The following is a 17700-nucleotide window of genomic DNA, read 5'->3' as shown; positions in this document are numbered from 1 at the left end:
AAAACAACGATGGAGTGACAACAGGAACTATTTTGGAACGTGACTTACTACCGAAAGGCAATTTCAGTCAGTTTGTGTAGCTTGGTTTTCAGAAGGCCTTAGGCGCAGTATTGATTAAATTCTGATTTGGGAAGAAAGTAGGAGCTTTTATATGCATCTCTAAGTGGGATGGTGTGGTAACTCAGAGGTATCGACTGGCTGCGTGATACGCGGCGGTCACGGTTGTCTTTTACTCCGAGGAGCACCGAGTGATGGTGGTTGTCATTCTTACTCTGCTGTGTGGCAGCGTAAATAGTCCCCTTTCTAACCAACCTGGTGGGAAAAGTCAATATCCCATCAGCAAAGGAGGTAAACACATCAGGAGCTGTGTCCTCTCTCATCTTCCCCTGATCTGTATTACTACAGTTCTTTAAATCTCTTCTCCCCAGTCATCAGATGCACTTGTGTCATTCAAATGCATGGGGTGGCTGTGCTGCAGCCGCTGCCTGCCTCTCCACCCGGAGCTCCCAGCTCCCATTCTCTTATAATTGAAACTTAAAATTGGCCTCATTACTTCAACCAGCCCCCTCTTTTTTTTTTTAATTTTTTTTTCCCCCCCCAGTCCACCCTTTCCTGCACGCCTCTAGGAGGGTAATTGCATCTAAGAAATGCTTGAAGTCAGCAAGGTTACTGTCAGGTTATCGGTTATAATTAAAGTTTAGATTTAAGGCTGGGGGGAGCTGGGCACACAGGACAGCTGGACCCTGAATTTGAGCTGTATGTAGGCCTGTATTTTTGTTCCCTACTTTGGTTTACTGTTTGCCTCCTTGTTTTCATGATTAATGTGCCTTCCTGCTCTGCTCACTTGTGCCAGCTGGTTCTGCACACTGATATACTTCACCTTGATGCCCCCTGAGTTCCAGGAAGCTTTAAAATATTTTAGCCTAGTTTTGAGCTAGAAGGATGGTTATTCTCCACAGTTCCTTGGGATAAAGACCATGGTTTTGCTAACATGAGCAGAAATACCCACATGGTATATCATTTATCTTGAAAACACATAAACTAGTTAGCACTGCATTTGGGGCAGAGTAGGGTTTGTGTTTTTATGGATCTGGCTATTACAATTTTCAAGGCTTGTTTAATTGAACCCTACATTTAAATAATTCCAACATCATTGAATGCATTCATTCTGTAATGACTTCACTCTCATAGTGACCACATTCTTGTAATTGAAATTTTTATTCTATTGATGGTGTGGTTTAAGGAAATTCTAATTCTGCAAATAGACATAATGTCATTGCTGCCTGGGTAATGGTGAGAATGTGGTATCTTCTGCCAGGCATCATCATCTCTTTGCATACTGCCCAAAGCTGGTGATATAAATACTCAAAACTGAATGTGACAGCATGGTACATACGTTCTTCACAAGGGTGCAACAAAGGTGCTTACCAAGGTGCTTTTAGTCACAACACACAAACTGGCATTGTTAATATAAATTTTAATTTCATTTTTAAAGATTTGATAGCATCATGCAGAGCAACTGAGTTCAGTGGAACTTGGTGAATAACACGAATAAACCTGGGCAGGTGGCAATTGCTGGGTAAAACAACACTGTTTGTATTGTATCCAGTGGTTAATCTGCTGTGTTTCTCTGAAAGCACAGACTCTGCACCAATATTTGTAAATCCTGCAGAATTCACAAACCCCAAAACTGTACCAGCTATTTCTGTTACCATGCCTTTCTGCCCTGCCATCTCCTCATGGAGCAATCCTTGCCTTGGCTGCTGAGACAAGGGTGGGTCCGATGGGATGTCTCCAGCTCAGTCACATCCCAGAAGTGAGTCATTGCACAAGTGAGTCATTTCTTCCCTCTCACAGGTGGACTCAAAAATCTAGCATATCCCTCTCCTCCAAACCCTTCTCTCAGAGAAACTCAGCTGTTTTAGAGACAACTAGGTTTTTTTCATCTAAACTTGGGAGCTGAAAAAACGTGTCACGTAATGAAAGCCGTTTGCGAGGGGATGGAGGCTCCTTTGTACACATACAAAGCATGAGGAGGGCAGTACCAGTACTGTGGAGGGAACAAGCAGAATTGAGACAACAGCTTTTAGGCAAAGCTAAGGAGCAGCAGAAGGATGGTGTTGGTTGCTCACAAGGCACACGCTTACACTGTGCTGAAATATCCTGAGAGGTTGAGCTTTAAGTACCTGTGCTGTGCTCTCATAGTTCTGCATGACCTGGATTCCCTCCAGCCTAACACGGAGGAAACTGGGAGGGCATCTGGTTTTGCCCTGTGTGCTCAGTTATGTGCTGCCTGTTTGAAGGTCTAACTGCAAATGCAGGATTTTTTGAGTAGGAGCTGCTGTTTCTAGAACATGGAATATTCATGCTCTTCATGGAATAGAGGAGCACAACCTCACCAGATCTACATCAAGCTGGCATTGCTGCGTATCAGTAGAGTATTTTGGTTTTTTAGTCTTTTGTCCATGGCCTATGTAAAGAAAGAGCTGGGCACCCACTCAAAAAAACTACCTCTTTTTTTTTTCATAAAATTTAACAAGAAAATCCAAAACAAGTTAAAAAAAACAAACACCACAACAGTTTGGGCTTTGCTGCTGACATATATACGAACTCATGCACATGAATTTGCACACACACAAATATACAAGTGAGTAAATGTCTTGCACTCCAGATGTTTTTTTCTGAGGGAACGGCTCTCTTTATTCATATGTCAGGTGAACCTTGTGACTGAGATACTGGGCACCTTCTGTCATTTCTAGGGTGGAATAGCAAGGAATTTCCCTTGTCAGTGCTCCCACCCCTTCCAGTGCCTTCATGTTGTCCAACATCACAATTCCCATCCTGCACACAAGGTGCATGTGAGAGTGCACAAGGTGTGTGGCACATCTGTCCTAGGTTGTTCCAGTATTAGCAGCAACAGAGACACAAAGTTCCCATCCCTAAGCTAAACTTGGGCAGAATCTCTCCCTGCTTCAAACTCCTGGGGACTTTCCGTGGTTCTCTCCAAGTTAAGGCACCTGTTCATTTCAGAAGGGATCCTTTGAGAGCCAGCCGTGCTGTTGCTCATTTTCTGTGACTTAGTGAACCTCATTTTGCTCCATTAAGATGGACTTGGGTTAAGGGTTGGACTTGATGATCTCAGAGGCCCCTTCCAACCCATCCAATTCTATGATTCTATGGTATGATTCTAAGATGACATAGCAGGGCAGGCTGTGCTTCTCAGCAGCTCCAGGCAGAAGATGCTGCTCCCGTGCTGGTGGGGATGAGGCAGCTTCAGCCTTGCCACCATGTGCAGGTTGACCTGGTCCCTAACCAGCTGGTACAGCACTGCAGCTGAGAGGCAGCAGAATTTGGAAGAGTGTGGTGTAAATATCTTCTTTATTTGCTACAACTTGCGCCTCCTTTTAAAGTGCCACGATTTGCAGTAGTAGTGAATGCAAAAGGACTTCATTTTTGTGGTCTTTTAATGATTCTTTGTTATTTTTTTTCTCTCTTCATTTTTTTTTTAGAGCACTTGAAAAAGAAACCACACAGGGAAGAAGTCTCTGAGGCCTACAAAAGACTGAAGAGCACCGTAGACAATTGTCTGTCTATGAGTGCCTACTCAGAAGTGAACCTCGGCAAACTCTTCACTGTCAGTATGGGGAGATCTGTGGGAGAGTCCAGCAATGAAAGGCAGTGATTGATTAAAAATGGAGGCAGACGAGAGGCTAGTACCTTGTTTAACAGTAATGATCTCTTAAGCAATACTCTACTTCAGTATGCACAATGGTGTTTTAATAATCTCTTTAGAGGAGGAAGAATGGAAGATGGAAATGGGATGTGGGATTCACGTGGACATGAAATATTCAAGATGTTTTTATCTTCCATTCTTTTCTTCATTGAGAAGCCAGGGTTATTAAAATATGGAATAGTTGCTTTTTTTTTTTTTTTTTTTTACAATATATTTTGTTGTGTATTTAGACCTACGAGGGAAAAGGGGGTGGGGGAATTGCTGCTTTAATTGGATAATTCCCAGTGAGAGTTGCTGGAATGTAAGTGATCCTAGACTTTGCTCCAGGGTATTTAGTAGAGGTGCTCTCAGGAAGAGAGGTTAGTAGAGGTCTCAGTAGGAGCACTAATGTTGTGCCTTTTCACAGTTTATCTTCTTGCTGATCATACCAATTAAAAACAATACCAAACCTAAATGCCTTTAAATGTCCTAATACCTTCTGAACAGAGGTAGGGACGCTTTACTTGCAAATTTTATTAAAGATAAAGAACGATTGAAACCTGGAGGTGCTAAAAATAAGAACCATCTTTGTATGAAGAGTTTTTCTGTGCGTCTTTAAGCACATTGTTTTGCCACGTTGAAAATTTCTTATGTGGATGTAGAGATACGTAAAATAACCTTTCCCTACAGAGGCAGGAAATAAATGTATTTCATTTCTTTCCATATAAAGTATTTGAAAGTAGTATTCTTGATGGGGGAAAATATGTTTGGGATTATATTGTAACCAGTAATGGGGGAATGCAAAGCAGGGGATCATTTTTCTGTTTTGTAATAATTACTGTATTGGAGATTTTAAAGGTTTTTATAAACAAAATGTATTTTTCATTTACTCTTAATAAAATGACACGCAGATATGACAAACGAAGATAGTAAATTTGGGTACATGCTTCTGTATGCAAAATATTGTACTCGTTTTGCTGTTAAATTTGGAATGTGATATATTAATGTAAGGTTATAAAAATTTTCTTTGAAATCTTTAACAGTATAAAATGTAAAGTTTTCCTGACAGTTGGAGGAAAAAAAATAAAATTTTCTAGTAAAAGAGAATTTTGTTTGGTCATGTGACTGTTGAAAATACTCCTTGAGAGCTCATACTGCTCCAGACTTCTCCTGGCTTTGAAGAAATGCTCATGTCCCCATTTTTTAGGATAACTGGCCAGTAACAAAAGGAGCATGAAGACAAAGTAAGAGCATTAGCATGAACGTGGTGGGCACTGAAGGGGATACCCGTGTCCGTGTTAAGAGTATTTTATGACATTAATTTGTCCCTAAGTGGCATTAGAAGATGCTGTGTGTGGGTGTAGGTGATGTCTATTTTAATATGCCCGAATATGGAGTCATCTTCTGGGCAACTTTAGGAGCTAAATCCTATAAGTTTTGCTGACACTGAGGCGCAGTACGTGAGAAATGGAGCCTGCTCAGTCCCTGGTTTTGTGGTGGTGTTGTCTCCCCCCGCAGTGAGCTTTCCTTCCTTCCCAACCTGTGAAGTTGGGACTTTCTGTGGAGGTTTGTCTTGGAGAGAGGTGTTGCTGCCTAAATGAGATGGGGATGTTGCAGCCCTTTGAGGGATCCCAGCTTCCTATAGTTGCACTCAGAATTTTTTTTTTTTTTTTATTATTTCTCATGTCCAACTCAGTTAGGATTATGAAGATATTCCTGAGATTAACCGGGTAGAGAAAGGAAAGAGAAAAGTGTGACCTTCTCCTCCAGACGTGAGGTATACAAATAAAATGGATAGATACGGCATAACCTGACCCCGTGGCACTTGTATGTATCTGTATAATTACAGCTGAAGAGCCTGTTAATTTGCAAGTTTAGGGATGTTTAGATTAAATGAGAGTGTTGTGGAATGCTTGTGTGGGGCACAGCAGCACACGGTGGCCCTGAGAGGGGCTGGGGGGAGCGGAGGAGCCCGGCGAAGGGGGCGAGGGGGAGGGGGGGCACCATCCTTAAGCGCACACACACACACACCCCGCAGCCCCAGCCAGTCGCAGTCCGTAGGGGGGGGAATGTCGGAAATGAGGGCTTTTACCCCGAATTGAGGCAATTTTTTATTCCTCTCAGCAGAGTTGGTCAGATCAGAGTTGAAGTCTTGGCAAGGAGTTGACTGGATTTCCCCCACTCCCCTCCCTACCACTCCCCCCCCCCCCCCCCCTATTCCTCTCTCTCTAATGAGCTCTGGGCACCGTGCCTCGCCTTGGCCCCAGAGGAAGGCTGGGAAACGCAAAATCATCTTTATAGCATTTAATATTGAACGGAGCTGGTGAGTGCAGCGCTGTAAATAATCTGGGAAAGACTGAAGTTCGGAGGTTCGCGTTTGGAGGCTGATCTGGCTCCCATCGCCTTCCCTTCCTTTCCCTCTTCTTGTCCCTCATTCCCCTCCCCCCTAAACGCTGTTAAAATTAAGGTTTGTGTTTATTTGTATTTATTTGCAGTTGGGGAAGAGCAGTGTTGATACATGGAGCCGGTGGCCAGGTTTCGCGGAGGACATATGTGATATGAGAAACAATCCCCATGGCAAACACGCCGGTGGCTGTGCCAAAACCCCTCTTGTCGCCGTCAAAGTCACTTTTCTTTTTTTTTTTTTTTTTTTTTTTTTCTATCGCCGAGCGGGAGCACATCTTCCCCTTCGCATCCTTCCCCGTCTTCTGCGAGAGCACCTTCAATGTGCCCTAATTGAATAGTTCTCCCGCTCCCTCCTTATAGCAGTTTAATAGATTAACTCATCTGTGCCAGCTTCAAATTTCAGATTAAAATTCCTTCATCCCGAAGGCAGCATTATCAGGTTGTTGGAGGCTGTTTTCAAACCTTGGTTTTGAATAGCAGCGGCTCTGCATTAATTTAACCACTAAGCTAATAAGTAGGTTTCGTTTTGTTATGCTAAGCTTTATTGCTTTTCTTTTGATCAGAATGGTGTTGTTGAGCAAAGCAGCAGACAAGGCATTCTTTGATGAGGGAATTAGCGCTCTATTCTTCCTCTATTATTCATAGCACAGTGGAATATGTAAGTACCTGAGGGTGTCAAAGGAGAGCAGGCTCTATTGCAAAGTGTTCGCCTTGTTTCTCTCAATAGCTGACTATGAGATGATAAACCGCTTAATACACTGCACTAATTGGATGAGAGCAAAAAGAGATGGGAATTAAGGCACGGCGAAAGGAGAAAGTGCTACCAGCCTTCATTCACTCTTTCACCACTTCAGCAGCACCAAAGGAGGCACAAGCTTTCTATAAGCAGACTAGGGGTTTTGTGCGGAGATAAAATGAACCTGTTAGTGGATTCAAGTAATACACTAATTATTGCACAGTATAAATACCACTACTGGTTTTATAACACGGAGGTAAACTTCTTTTGAGAAGGTTATAGGATTGCTTGGCAGCAGTATAGATCCTAATAAGGGACCAGAGTAATAACCCCCTGGATTAACAAAATTGCTGCTTGCAGAAGTATGATTCGGGCTTTTACGAAGATTTCAGCGGAATGAATAAAAATGACTGAATGACATTTCTTAATGCGTAATGGCTTGATAATGATTCCCTTTTCTTTAAGGCAAAAATGTATATTTCAGGCTGCACAGTTAATAACGTCCAGGGAACAAGCCTTATTTTTCCCGGTTTTTTTTTTCTTTTTTTCTTTTTTTCGCGCCTATGCTGGCTTTTAACACTCAAAAATACTGTTGGGGGCGGGCGGGGAAGGGGGTCTGAGGGTATGTGAAACGCCGTGGGAGGAAGAGGGGGGCTGCAGAGAGAGGTCGGGACGGATCCCACTCGAGGTGGCTGCTCTGGCGGCGCTATCCGGACGGCGGCTACCGGAGCCGGAGAGGGCTGAGACGGGCCGGGCCGGGCCGGGCCCCCTCGGTGCTCGCAGATGGCCGAGATGGGGCGGTTCCGGGGCTCTTTCCCGGTCCCCTGGCTGCCGTTGTTGAGCGATGCCACGGTTAGACCAAATCACCCAAAAAAAACCCCAACAACTCCGCGCTCCGACCCGGCCCGGTCCCACGCCCGCTGCCCTCCGGGACCGGGTGTTTGGCCGAGGAGGTTCCGGGGCTCATCGCGGCCGGAGAATTGCGGAGCCGGCAGTTGCCGGCAGCGCCGGCTGTCCCTGCATGGGGGTAGGGGAGAAAGTCACGGTAGTCACGCGTGTCTGCTCCGTGGAAAAGGCACAGGAGAGAGATGCGTCCAGAAACAGAAAAAACCCCAAACCAAACAACAACAAACAAAACAAAACAAAACAAAACAAAACAAAAACCAACCCAGCAAAAAAAAAAAAAAAAAAAAAAAATCCCAAAACCAAAGGAACCAAACCGAATCAAACGAACGAAAAAAAACCAGCCCCCAAACATAAAAACACCAAAACCCAACAGGGGCAACTAGAGGGGAAAAAAAATCTCCAACAGTTCATCCCCGGGTGAACGGGGTGCAGATCACGGGACTTTCCTTCCTCCTCTGAGCGAAGGAGGGGTGCGAGTGCTCGCTTTGTTTCCCTGCCTCTGTCTCTCGGCAGCAGCAGAGCCAGAGGTTGCCCCATCCCTGTCCTGGGGTGCATGGGGCGGCTCCCCCCGAACTCCACTCCCGGATCTTCTGATTTGCAAGGCCCCTCGCAACCTCATGCCCCCCAAGCTCTGGCAATCACCCCCGGCCAAGGGACCCGCGCTCCCCGCAACCCCGTGGTGGGGTTCCCTGGCAGCGGGGGTGGCGATGCGCAGCCCCGGCCGCGCCCGAGGGGATCAGTGCGGCTCCGGCAGCTCCGCAGCCCCCGCAGGTACCGGGGCTTTCTTTGCGTTTGTTTTCTTTTGTTCATTGTTTTTCTTTTCTTTTCTTTTTGTTAAACATATATTTGTGTTTATTTTCTGAACGTGGCACTTCTCCACCGGATAGCAAGGAAAAGTGTTAACAATAACGACATTACACGAAAAAAGTACTGTACCATCGCCTCTTGAGGGTTTCAGAAACCTCTACAGTTAATAAGTTAAATAAAGGGTTTGTACATAAATATTTGTCTAGGAACCCTATTATATCTACAACACAGTAAGAATCTACAGAATGACAAACTTTTACAACACTACACTGAGTGCAATTGTTTTATAACATTTCAAATATACAAAGCTCTGTTCTTTTTTTTTTATAACAATGGTATGTACAGAATCAATAATCACAGTTTAGTGACTTAAACAGTCCATATTCTAGCAGTGTATTTCCCTTTGGTTTGATATAAAAACCTTGGTTGGTGTAGTGATAAAGAATATAACAAGAAAAAGATATATCCTTTCCCTTAAGTGCACTGGTTAGCTTACAGCATCAAATTAACTTTCATCCTGCACTGGCAGCATCCTTGGTTAGCGCATGCAGCTTGCTGCATCAACATGTAAAAGAGTTCTCCAGTGCTCCTAAAAGATCAACTTAACATCCTAGGATGTTATTTTAAGATGTGGGTAGCTTCCCCTCCCTATACTTTTCTTTCCGTCTTATTTTTCTTTCTTAATTAATTACAATTCTATTTGTTTCCTTTTTTCCTTTTTTTTTTCTTTTTTTTTTTTTTTTTTTCTTGCCAGATAAACAGAAGGAAAAATATTTACCGTATGTAACGCTAATATATAATAACTTTTATTAGGGTTTTTTTTCTTCCCCTGTTTTTTTTTTTTCTCCTTAATGCTCAGAGAGGAAATAAACATGTTGTACATTTGAGAAATGTACCAGCCAAGGAGTTACTTATTCAGGAGCTTGCCAGTGTTGGTTCACTCGCATGAAGGTTGATGCAAAAAGGCGCTCGCTGTCTCCAAGCTCGTAACTCGAGAACCCACCCCAGTCTCAGCTGCTGGTCCTTTTTTTTTTGTTTTGTTTTTATTTTTTTAATTTTTTTTTAATATTATTATTAATTTCTTCCCCCCACCCTCCCCGTCTGGTCTTGATTCGAGCTGTCTGAGGTGACCTTTATTTTTTTTTTTTCGTACGTTTAACTCTCCTCTTTTCACTCTCTTTCCTCCCCCTCCTAAAAAAAAAAAAAAAAGAAACAAAAAAACCCCAAAAAAACACAACCCAACCCGCACCCCCGGGACGACAACCGTCTCTTAGCACACCTCTTTCCCCGTGCTGTTCCCGGGGAGGATGTTGAGCTGGGTGAGCTGAGCGGCGTGCTCCTTGGCCTTCAGCCGCAGGGCGGCGATGCTGGAAGCCCGCCGGTCCGCGGCAGCGCTTGCCGGGTCCCCCAGCCCCGCCGAGCCCACCGCCCCCTCGGCGGCCGGCGCCGGCTGCCTCAGCAAGGCCGCCGCGCTGGATGCGCTGCCCAGGGGGGCCATGGTGGAAAAGAGCCTGCAAGGGAAGCAGAGACGCCCGTCACCGCCGCGCCGGGGCTCCACCGGCTCCGCTCGCCTCCTTCCCGGTCAGAAGGGAAAAAGCCGCGATGGAAAAAAACCCGACGCTGGAGTGCAAAAAATTCTTTTGTGAAAAAAAAAACCCCAAACAAAAAGGGAGGGCAGGGGAAAGAAAATCTCCGACTCTGCTTGTCCCCAGATTGCCGCTGTCGGGGCGGATGACGATGGGGGTACGGTGGCGGGGAGGGGGGTACAGCGGCTGAAAAAGGCTCTGGGGGCTTTTTCTCGTTAGATAGCACGAAAAAAACATTACGGGAAACCACTGATCTTACGAAGGCTGCGCTCGCCCCGTCCATTCAAAAATGGACGGGATCTCTTCCCCCTCGGCCTGCTCCGGTGGGGGCATCCTGACGGGGCAGCTAGGTCCCCGGTTCTGCGGGCAAGCACCCCCGCCGGCCGGGGGTATCCCCGTTTTGGCCTCGACCGCTCAGGGACGGAGCGCAGGGACGCAGCGCGGGGATTTCCCCGATACTCGCCTCTCGAAGCTGCTCATACCCACCCACGACTAAAAACCTGATCGTGACGGACCCCGTGTGGCGTCCAGCCGGGTTGTCCCGGCTTCAGCGCACCCCGAAATGCCGAATGACGGCCACCTGACCCCCCTCCTCAGCCCAAGCAAAGGAGTGGTAACGAAAAGTACCCCCCACACAGGCTTAATCCCTGTGTGGAGAGCACCGATTATTTCCGCAGCTTTGCCCGACAGGGACCCCGCTTCGTTCCTGCCCAGGCCCCCACCCACAACCACCGCAGAACCCACGGAGCGGCCGCCCCCACGGGGCAGCTCCGCGGTGGCTGTGGAATGGGGAAGGGGGGTGAGGGTGAGGAGTTGGGGGGGGGCGAAGGGGAGGATAGGGGCGGGCGCAAGAGCCTCCCTCGCCCAATAAGAAGCTAGGCCAGGAGCACGTGATCAGCGCGGTGCCCAATCGCCGCCGGCCGCCAGGATCTCGCAAGTTTGAACGGGCCCGGGGCGGCCCCGCGCGAAACGGGGTCCCGCGTGGGGGCCGCCCCGAGGCTGCGTCACCCGCGCAGGAGACAACGTCGACCCCGGACGTCACCCGCGCAGGGGACAACGACGGCGGCTGCCGGAGAGCTCCCGAGGTCAGGGTGGCCCGACCCCGGGCTCGTTTCGGCAGCCGCCGTCGCCCCCCGCCCCGTCGGTCGTGTCGTTTCCCGCCCCGTAATCCCCCCTCACCCTCACCCCCCTCGCTTCCCCGCGGTGCCCGGTCGGTACCTGCCGAAGGCGGGGCTGATGAAGGCGGGGTGACGGAACACGGCCGCCCCCAGGAAGGTGCCGAGGCCGAGGGGGGTCCCGCCGGGGGGCAGCGCCGCGGAACCGGGGGGCGGCGGCGGTAGGCTGGGGAAGGCGGCGGCCGCGGCGGCGGCGGCGGCGGCAGTCCAAGCGGAGTCTAGAGCTGGGTGATGAGGAGGGAAAGGACTAGCATCAAGGTATGGACTGAGGGGGTGAGTTGCTGACAGGGGACCAGGGAAAGGCAAACCTGGGGGGTGTGTCTGAGCCCCAGCCTTTTCCCTCTTCCGCCACTTAGCCCTACGGTTCTGGAACCATACCTGAAAGCCAAAAGAAAAACCGGTTTTAATACGCCTGCCTCTCCACCTCGGCGGGGAGAGCCCCGCGGGGGCCACGCACCGGCCCGACGGCGCTCGCTCCTCCGCTGCCCCCGCCTGGGGGCACCCCGAAAGGGATCGGTCCACTGTGACACCCCTAAAGGTGCCGGTCTGCGAGGACCACGCGTGTCAGCGCCGCGCTGCAGCTCCGAGAGGTGACCCTACCGAAAGCCGCCTGCGGGCTCCCGGAGTGGGTCGGCACCGCCTGGCTTCGGGGAACCCCAGGAGCTTAACCCACCCCCGTCTTCGTTTGTCGGCGGCTGCTGGCGCCGGAGAGCCTGTCAGCAGTGCTCTTGCTGCGTTGGAACAGCGGAAAAATAGTTTCTCAGTGGGACTAAGAGGTTTTCTATTCTACACGCAGACCCACACCGGGAGCTGCGCGGGTTTTTTCGCTGTAGGGAATATTTGCAAATGATATCGTTTGGGGATAATGGACTTTTTAATTTTTCCCGTTCAGATTTAGAGCGAGGAGAAGATTCGTGATTTCACAATTGTCTAAAACGAAGAAATAATTTGCGAGGCAACCGAAGCGGCAAATAGACATTTCCAGGCTCTTCTTTTAGGATCTATTTTACGGGAGTTAGTTAAGACGCCGCAACACTGCCATGCTTATTTCCCCCTCTCGAAAAGCAAAAATCGTGATCTAACACGGGCTTAAAACAAGAGAGAAGTAAAGGGGAACAAGAAAAATAACCCCTGCACACACTTCGAAGAAAATAAAGTATTTGCTTAATAACCAAGTGCAAGGCATCACAGGCACCTAAAGAGAGAGTCTTTGAGGGAAACACACGTTCGTAAATTTTTTTCGAGCTGCTGTGGGCCGAGTTTTCCCTGTTAGGCAGGGCTTTGCTAGCTCGGCGTGAGATCCCTATTCCCCGGGGAGCGGGGAAGGCAGCAGCGCCGCGGGGCTCTCCTGGCAGTCAGGGAACCACAACTGGTCGCCACAGGCGCCCATCTGGGAGCCCAGGCAGGAAGAGGCATCGCGTTGGCGGGGAAGCCAAGAGCCTGGCAGGGAGGGAACTTCTCTCCCAGCTAAAACTCAATTAGCAAGCTGTCCCCGCTGCAATTCTTCCTTATTGAATTAATAAGTCTGAGTACACCCAAAGGTAAACGAAGGGACTCTCATAATTCATATTCCCTTAATTACATCTTCTCCCGTGAATAGAGGAGAGAGAAAGGGGGTGTCTTTCTTTTTAAAAAGTTATTTAACTTTCCCACGACTTGTTCCCCTGAGCTGAAAATACTGATTTGCTGTCACATCTCTGTTTGACAATGGAGAAATGTGTCAACAGAAAGGAAGGGACAAATCTCATCATTAGCCCCTCTAATGCAAGAAGCTGTTGTGTATTAAATGAGCCATATGGAATTTATTATGCTTTATCAGCGCCCGATTTTAACTGTAAAGTGATTTGCTCAGCTTCAAACCCAGAGACATCTGTTTTCTGTTGGCAATCAGGGCATCCCAATGTTTATCGTCTCTCTGGTTATGAGACCCGGGTTGGGAAATGCACTCTGGTATGGGGCGGCAAACACCTTTAATAGCATTGCACTCACTCACTATTAGATCAATGCAGGCTTATTGCTATCAAAAATGGGAAATCAAATAGCATTAGCCAGCTCCTTGTGCAGGCGGAGAGGAAATCAAACAACATTTCGCCTTCAAATGGCCCTGTTTGTTCTAGCACTAAGTGGGCTTTTATGAAGCCCGATTGGAGATTTGATGGCAGCCAAATACCCGGCTTGCGGCTGAGCGGGTCTCGCTAACAACCCCAGCCCCGCGGGGCCCCCGCGTTCGCTTCACATTGGGGTTCACTAGCCCATGGATCGGTCCTGCCGGGGCCGGGGAAGGGCCGGGGACACCCACCCCAGTCCGCCGGGCGCCGTCGAGGGAGGCCCCGGCCTCCGTCCCGCCGCCACGGCCACTCACCTGCACTCGGGCTTCGGTCAGGTCGAGCCTCATCGCCAGCTCCTCCCTGGGGGAGACACACATGCCGCCATCAGCCCGGGGCAGGGAGGCGGGGGGCACCGGCCGCCCTCTCCCCCCCCCGAGCCGCGGATCTGCTCCCCCGTCGCTAAACGATCCCGAAATCCTGGTACCCAGGGGGAGCGGTGCCGGGCGGGCACCGCCTGCTGCCCCTCTCATCCCGGCTGCGGGAGGCCGAGTTGGCTGCCCGTAGGCACCCCCCGAGTTTTGGCATCCCCCTCCCCAAATTCAGCCGGTTCCTGCCACAACGGCGGCACGGGGGGGCGGCAGCCGAGCTGCCAGACACGCCGATTTGAATTGCCTCAACTGAGGCAAATCGGAACCCATGAAGGCGTTAGAGCAGCGCTCATCGGGACCGTACCCAAAAGTGGAGCGCTCCCAGCTGAGCCGAATCCCCTTTGCCGCCGGAGCCCCGCGCCTGCCGGGCAGGGGAAGCCCCAGAGGGAAACACAAACCAGTGAAAAAACAGAACCAAAAAACCAAACAAACCAACCAAAAAAAACCACACCAAAAACAAAAACACAAAAAAACCCAAAACCACAACCAAAAAAGCCGCGATATGTTCAGACACATCGCTGGGCAAGCTGCTCCCGGGGCCTCAGCCGGGGCCAGGAGGCACCCCGAGGGGAGCCCCGAGAGCTATGAGGGTGTGAAACATAACGTCCCCACGGACAGTCCCCCAACCCCTTCAACCTTCCCGGTAAAACAAACGAGAAACAGGGGTGGGTGGTCTCCCTTATCGAAAAGTGCGGGCTTTGGGGGCTCAACCCTACTCTGGGCTACAGGGGAGGGGGCCATTTCCAGGCAGCGCGGGGAGCAGGCAGGCTGCTCTGCCTCTCTGCCTGCCTTTCCCGCGGAGCAGCCGCCGGCAGGAGCTGTCGCTACGGGGCTAGAATTTCCAACGCCTCTGAAAATGCGGGCAGAGCCAGGCCGAGCCCCGTCGGGCTCCACGGGGACAGCGAGGGGCCCCGACGTGCCGAGGCGATATTTTTAGGCAGCGGTGCTTTGATCTCTGCCCCTGCCGGGGCTTCCCCGGGCCGGGCTGGGGTCCAGCCCCACCGGCAGCGTGTAACCGATCCGGTGGCGAGGGTGGAGAAGGGCAGCGGGTAAAAATAGACCCCAGCAAAGGCCTCCTGGAGGGCCTGTTCAGGCGCTGCCGTGGGTCCCCCCGGAGCCAGGACCTGCTCCCCATCCCGTCCATCCCAGCCCGGGGGTGCCCGCGGCAAGCGACACAGGCGAGGGGGCTGTTTGGGGACGGGGGTGCAGCACACAGGAGCCCCATCCCGCCCGCCCCTTCGAGTCTCGCGCGCTCAGCGCTCAGCCGGGGCCCCGGGGGCCGGTACCTGGTGAAGACGTCGGGATAGTGGGTTTTCTGGAAGGCCCTCTCCAGCTCCTCCAGCTGGTAGCTGGTGAAGGTGGTGCGGTAGCGGCGCTGCTTCCTTTTGAGCAGCCCCTCCTCGGAGTCGCTGCCGGCCGAGAGGCAGACGCTCTCCTCGCCGTCCTTGCCCTCGCCGTCCTCGGGGTGCAGCAGCAGCTCCTCCTTGGGGGACAGATCCCCGCCCTCCGCCCCGGGGGTCGCGGCGGCGCCTCGGCGGGCCTCCTTCAGCAGCCCTCCGCCATCCTCGCCCAGCAACTCCTCCTCCTCGTCATCCTCCAACTCCTCTTCCTCTTCGTCCTCCTCCTCTAGCATCTCTTCGTCCTCCTCTTCCTCTTCCTCCTCGGCGGCCGGGGCGGCGGGGCCCGGCCGCTCCTCGACGTGCGCGGCGGGGCTGCCCAATTCGTCCCGGGCGGGCGGCGGGGCCACGAAGGGCGCGTTTTCACGGTAGCTCTTGCTGCGGCTGATGCTGACCTGTGGCGCTTGGCTGATCTTCAGCGTGTCCCACGGGGCAGCAGCGGGCACCGGGCCGGCGCCTCCCTCCGGCCGCCCCTCCGGCCGGTCTCCCCGCGGCCCTGCTGCCCCCGGTGGCAGGAGCCGTCCCCCGCCCGGCCCGTAGAGCCGGCGCAGTTTGGGGGGCAGGTGCAGCTCGGTCGGCTCGAAAGGGGGACTGCCTTTGGGAGTCCCTGTGCCGGGAGGCAGAGGAGGGAATACGGAGGCGGCCGCAGCAGTCGGAACAGGGCGGGCAGGCGTAGGGGGGAGAGGGATGCGAAGGAAAGAGAGAAAGGGGGAGGAAGAGAGAGACACAGTCAGTGCAATCAGCGCGATGAGACCAGGATAAGACTCCAGCACTGCAGCACCCATTAGAGAACTGCTTTACACCCCGCACCGAAAGAAGACACTCCCTCCAGTCACCCCGTACTCTCACCCCGGTCCCGGCTCGCGTCGCCGTTCGCGGTCTGGGAAGAAATCCCTCCCGGCCGCACAGCCCATCCCGGCGGCCCGCTCAGCGGCGGGACAGGGACCGGGGACTCTGAATGCCCCGGGCCTGCGCCGGTACCTCCCCGGCAGCGATCACCGCCAGGCCCCGTCCCGCACGGCGCGGCTGAGCGCCTACACGGCAGGGCAGTGCCCGCCCCGCTGCCCCTGCCCGGGGGACGGCCCAGGGCTCCTCCGCTTTATTTTTTTTATATATCTTTCTGGTTTCGTTTGGGGTTTTGTTTATTTGTTTGTCCTCTTATAGTCGTCCCTCAAGTTTCTTTTAGTTCTGAGAGGAAAGAAACCCTCCTGGCTGTGAATGCCGGAGAAACGGCGAAAACGGGAGGGAGACCGGCCGTGGGAGCTGCCTGGAGGGGCTCCCCGCGGCACCGGAGGGGCAGCTCCCAGCTCCAGGCCGGGGGCGGCGGCTGCCGGCGCCCCGTTACTACTCCCTTGCCCGCTGCCGGGCGCGGCCCCCAGCTTGCTCGCCGAGATCCTATACGGTTTTAAGGCGAACGGACGAGCCTTTCCCTTCACGGATTACAGCGCTCACCGATTTCTTTCAGCTACAAGAAAAATTACACATAGATCGAAAGTAGGAGCAACCTACACCGGCGCTACCCAACTCACACGGCATTAACGCGCCTGAATTACGGGCACGGCCCTGACAGCGCTTCCTGACAGCACGGCAACCCCTAACCAGCCGGGTAACGGGATAACGGAGGCAGCGGCTCCGACGCGGCGGCTGGCCGGCCTGGAAGGGAGCTGGGCAGGGGCCGAGCCGCGGGGAGTGGACGGAGGGGGACACACACGACACTGGCCCTGCCCTGCCCGAGTCCGGGGAAAGGGAACGGTTCGGCGAGGCTTACCTTGCGCGGCCTTGTCGCTGTCGGGGCGGGCGGCGATGGCGGGCAGGCTGGGCGCGGCGCCGAGCAGCCGCACCTTGCAGGGGCTCCGCCGGCCCAGGATGCTGTCGATGCAGTAGGAGGACAGCAAAGTTGGCGATTTACTTTTGCACTCGGGGCGCTCGGCGCAGCTCTCCTCCGGGTAGGGGCCGCTCATGGCGGCGATGGCAGCAGCGGCGGCGGTGGTGATGGTGGTGGTGTCGGCTGCGGCGGTGGGGCCGTGCCGTGCCGAGGGGCCGGGGCGGTGGCGGCGGCCCCCGCGGCGCTGCCCTGTGCCGCCGGGACGCCCGTCACGGGGGGAGTGAGCGGCGGCCGCGGCGCTCTTGAGTCCCCTCGGCTCCACGTGCGGGCAGCCGCCCCCTGATTGGCTCCCGGCGGAGGCCGGGCGGCCAGCGGCACACGGCGCCCACCAAACCCCGGTTCGGATCCAAAGGGATCGGCGCCCGCCCTGAGCCGACCCGGCAAGCTGCTCCCCACTCTCCATCTTCGCCCCGCCCCGCTCCGTGAGGGGCGGCACGGAGCCCCTCGGCGGAGCCGTCGGGGGTGGTGGTATGGGAGCCCACGCGGCACGCCTCGCCCCGACACCCCTACTCCCCCCGCCCCGACGGCGGCGCCGCTCCTCGCCCGGCCCGGCCCTTATCCCAGCTGGACGAGGTGGGCCCCACTGGTGTATCCACGCCGGGTTTTCCCCCCGG

General features: G+C 52.7%; 2 protein-coding genes across 5 annotated transcripts in view; one reads left to right on the top strand and one right to left on the bottom strand.

Annotated features, from left to right (window-relative positions):
* Window positions 1-4771, top strand: part of POLA1 (DNA polymerase alpha 1, catalytic subunit) — a 197561-nt gene extending 192790 nt beyond the window's left edge. Inside the window, exon 37 of the mRNA XM_030469196.1 lies at window positions 3510-4771. Within this exon, the coding sequence (XP_030325056.1) occupies window positions 3510-3682 (173 nt within the window). The 3' untranslated portion in view covers window positions 3683-4771. The remainder of the gene's footprint in view (window positions 1-3509) is intronic.
* Window positions 4772-8688: 3917 nt separating this feature from the next.
* On the bottom strand, window positions 8689-17244 carry ARX (aristaless related homeobox). Of its 4 annotated transcripts, XM_030450521.1 has the most exons (7): window positions 16970-17244; window positions 15091-15808; window positions 13691-13736; window positions 11637-11706; window positions 11372-11552; window positions 9847-10078; window positions 8689-9742 (listed from the first exon to the last, which is right to left on the bottom strand). In XM_030450521.1, the coding sequence occupies exons 1-7, from the start codon at window positions 17160-17162 to the stop codon at window positions 9701-9703; spliced, it is 1482 nt and encodes a 493-aa protein (XP_030306381.1). In that variant the 5' UTR covers window positions 17163-17244; the 3' UTR covers window positions 8689-9700. The 4 variants fall into 4 exon arrangements, with proteins under 4 accessions (XP_030306381.1, XP_030306354.1, XP_030306364.1 ...); XM_030450494.1 differs by having other exon boundaries at window positions 11372-11706; XM_030450512.1 differs by having other exon boundaries at window positions 9686-9731; window positions 11372-11706.
* Between the last annotated feature and the right edge of the window lie 456 nt (window positions 17245-17700).

The sequence above is a fragment of the Calypte anna genome, chromosome 1 (genome assembly GCF_003957555.1).
Source record: "Calypte anna isolate BGI_N300 chromosome 1, bCalAnn1_v1.p, whole genome shotgun sequence".
Taxonomy (NCBI): Eukaryota; Metazoa; Chordata; class Aves; order Apodiformes; family Trochilidae; genus Calypte; species Calypte anna.
This window is presented reverse-complemented; position numbering and strand designations above follow the sequence as displayed.

Bases quoted from the DNA above. Each gene is read 5' to 3' on its own strand.
- ARX (XM_030450494.1), bottom strand. From the start codon at position 17,162: ATGAGCGGCCCCTACCCGGAGGAGAGCTGCGCCGAGCGCCCCGAGTGC. The intron at 10,079-11,371 runs GTACCGACCGGG...CTTCCCTTGCAG, and splicing joins ATCAGCCCCGCCTTCGGCAG to GCTCTTTTCCACCATGGCCC. The intron at 9,743-9,846 runs GTGTGCTAAGAG...GGGAGGAAAGAG, and splicing joins GGAACAGCACGGGGAAAGAG to AGTGAAAAGAGGAGAGTTAA.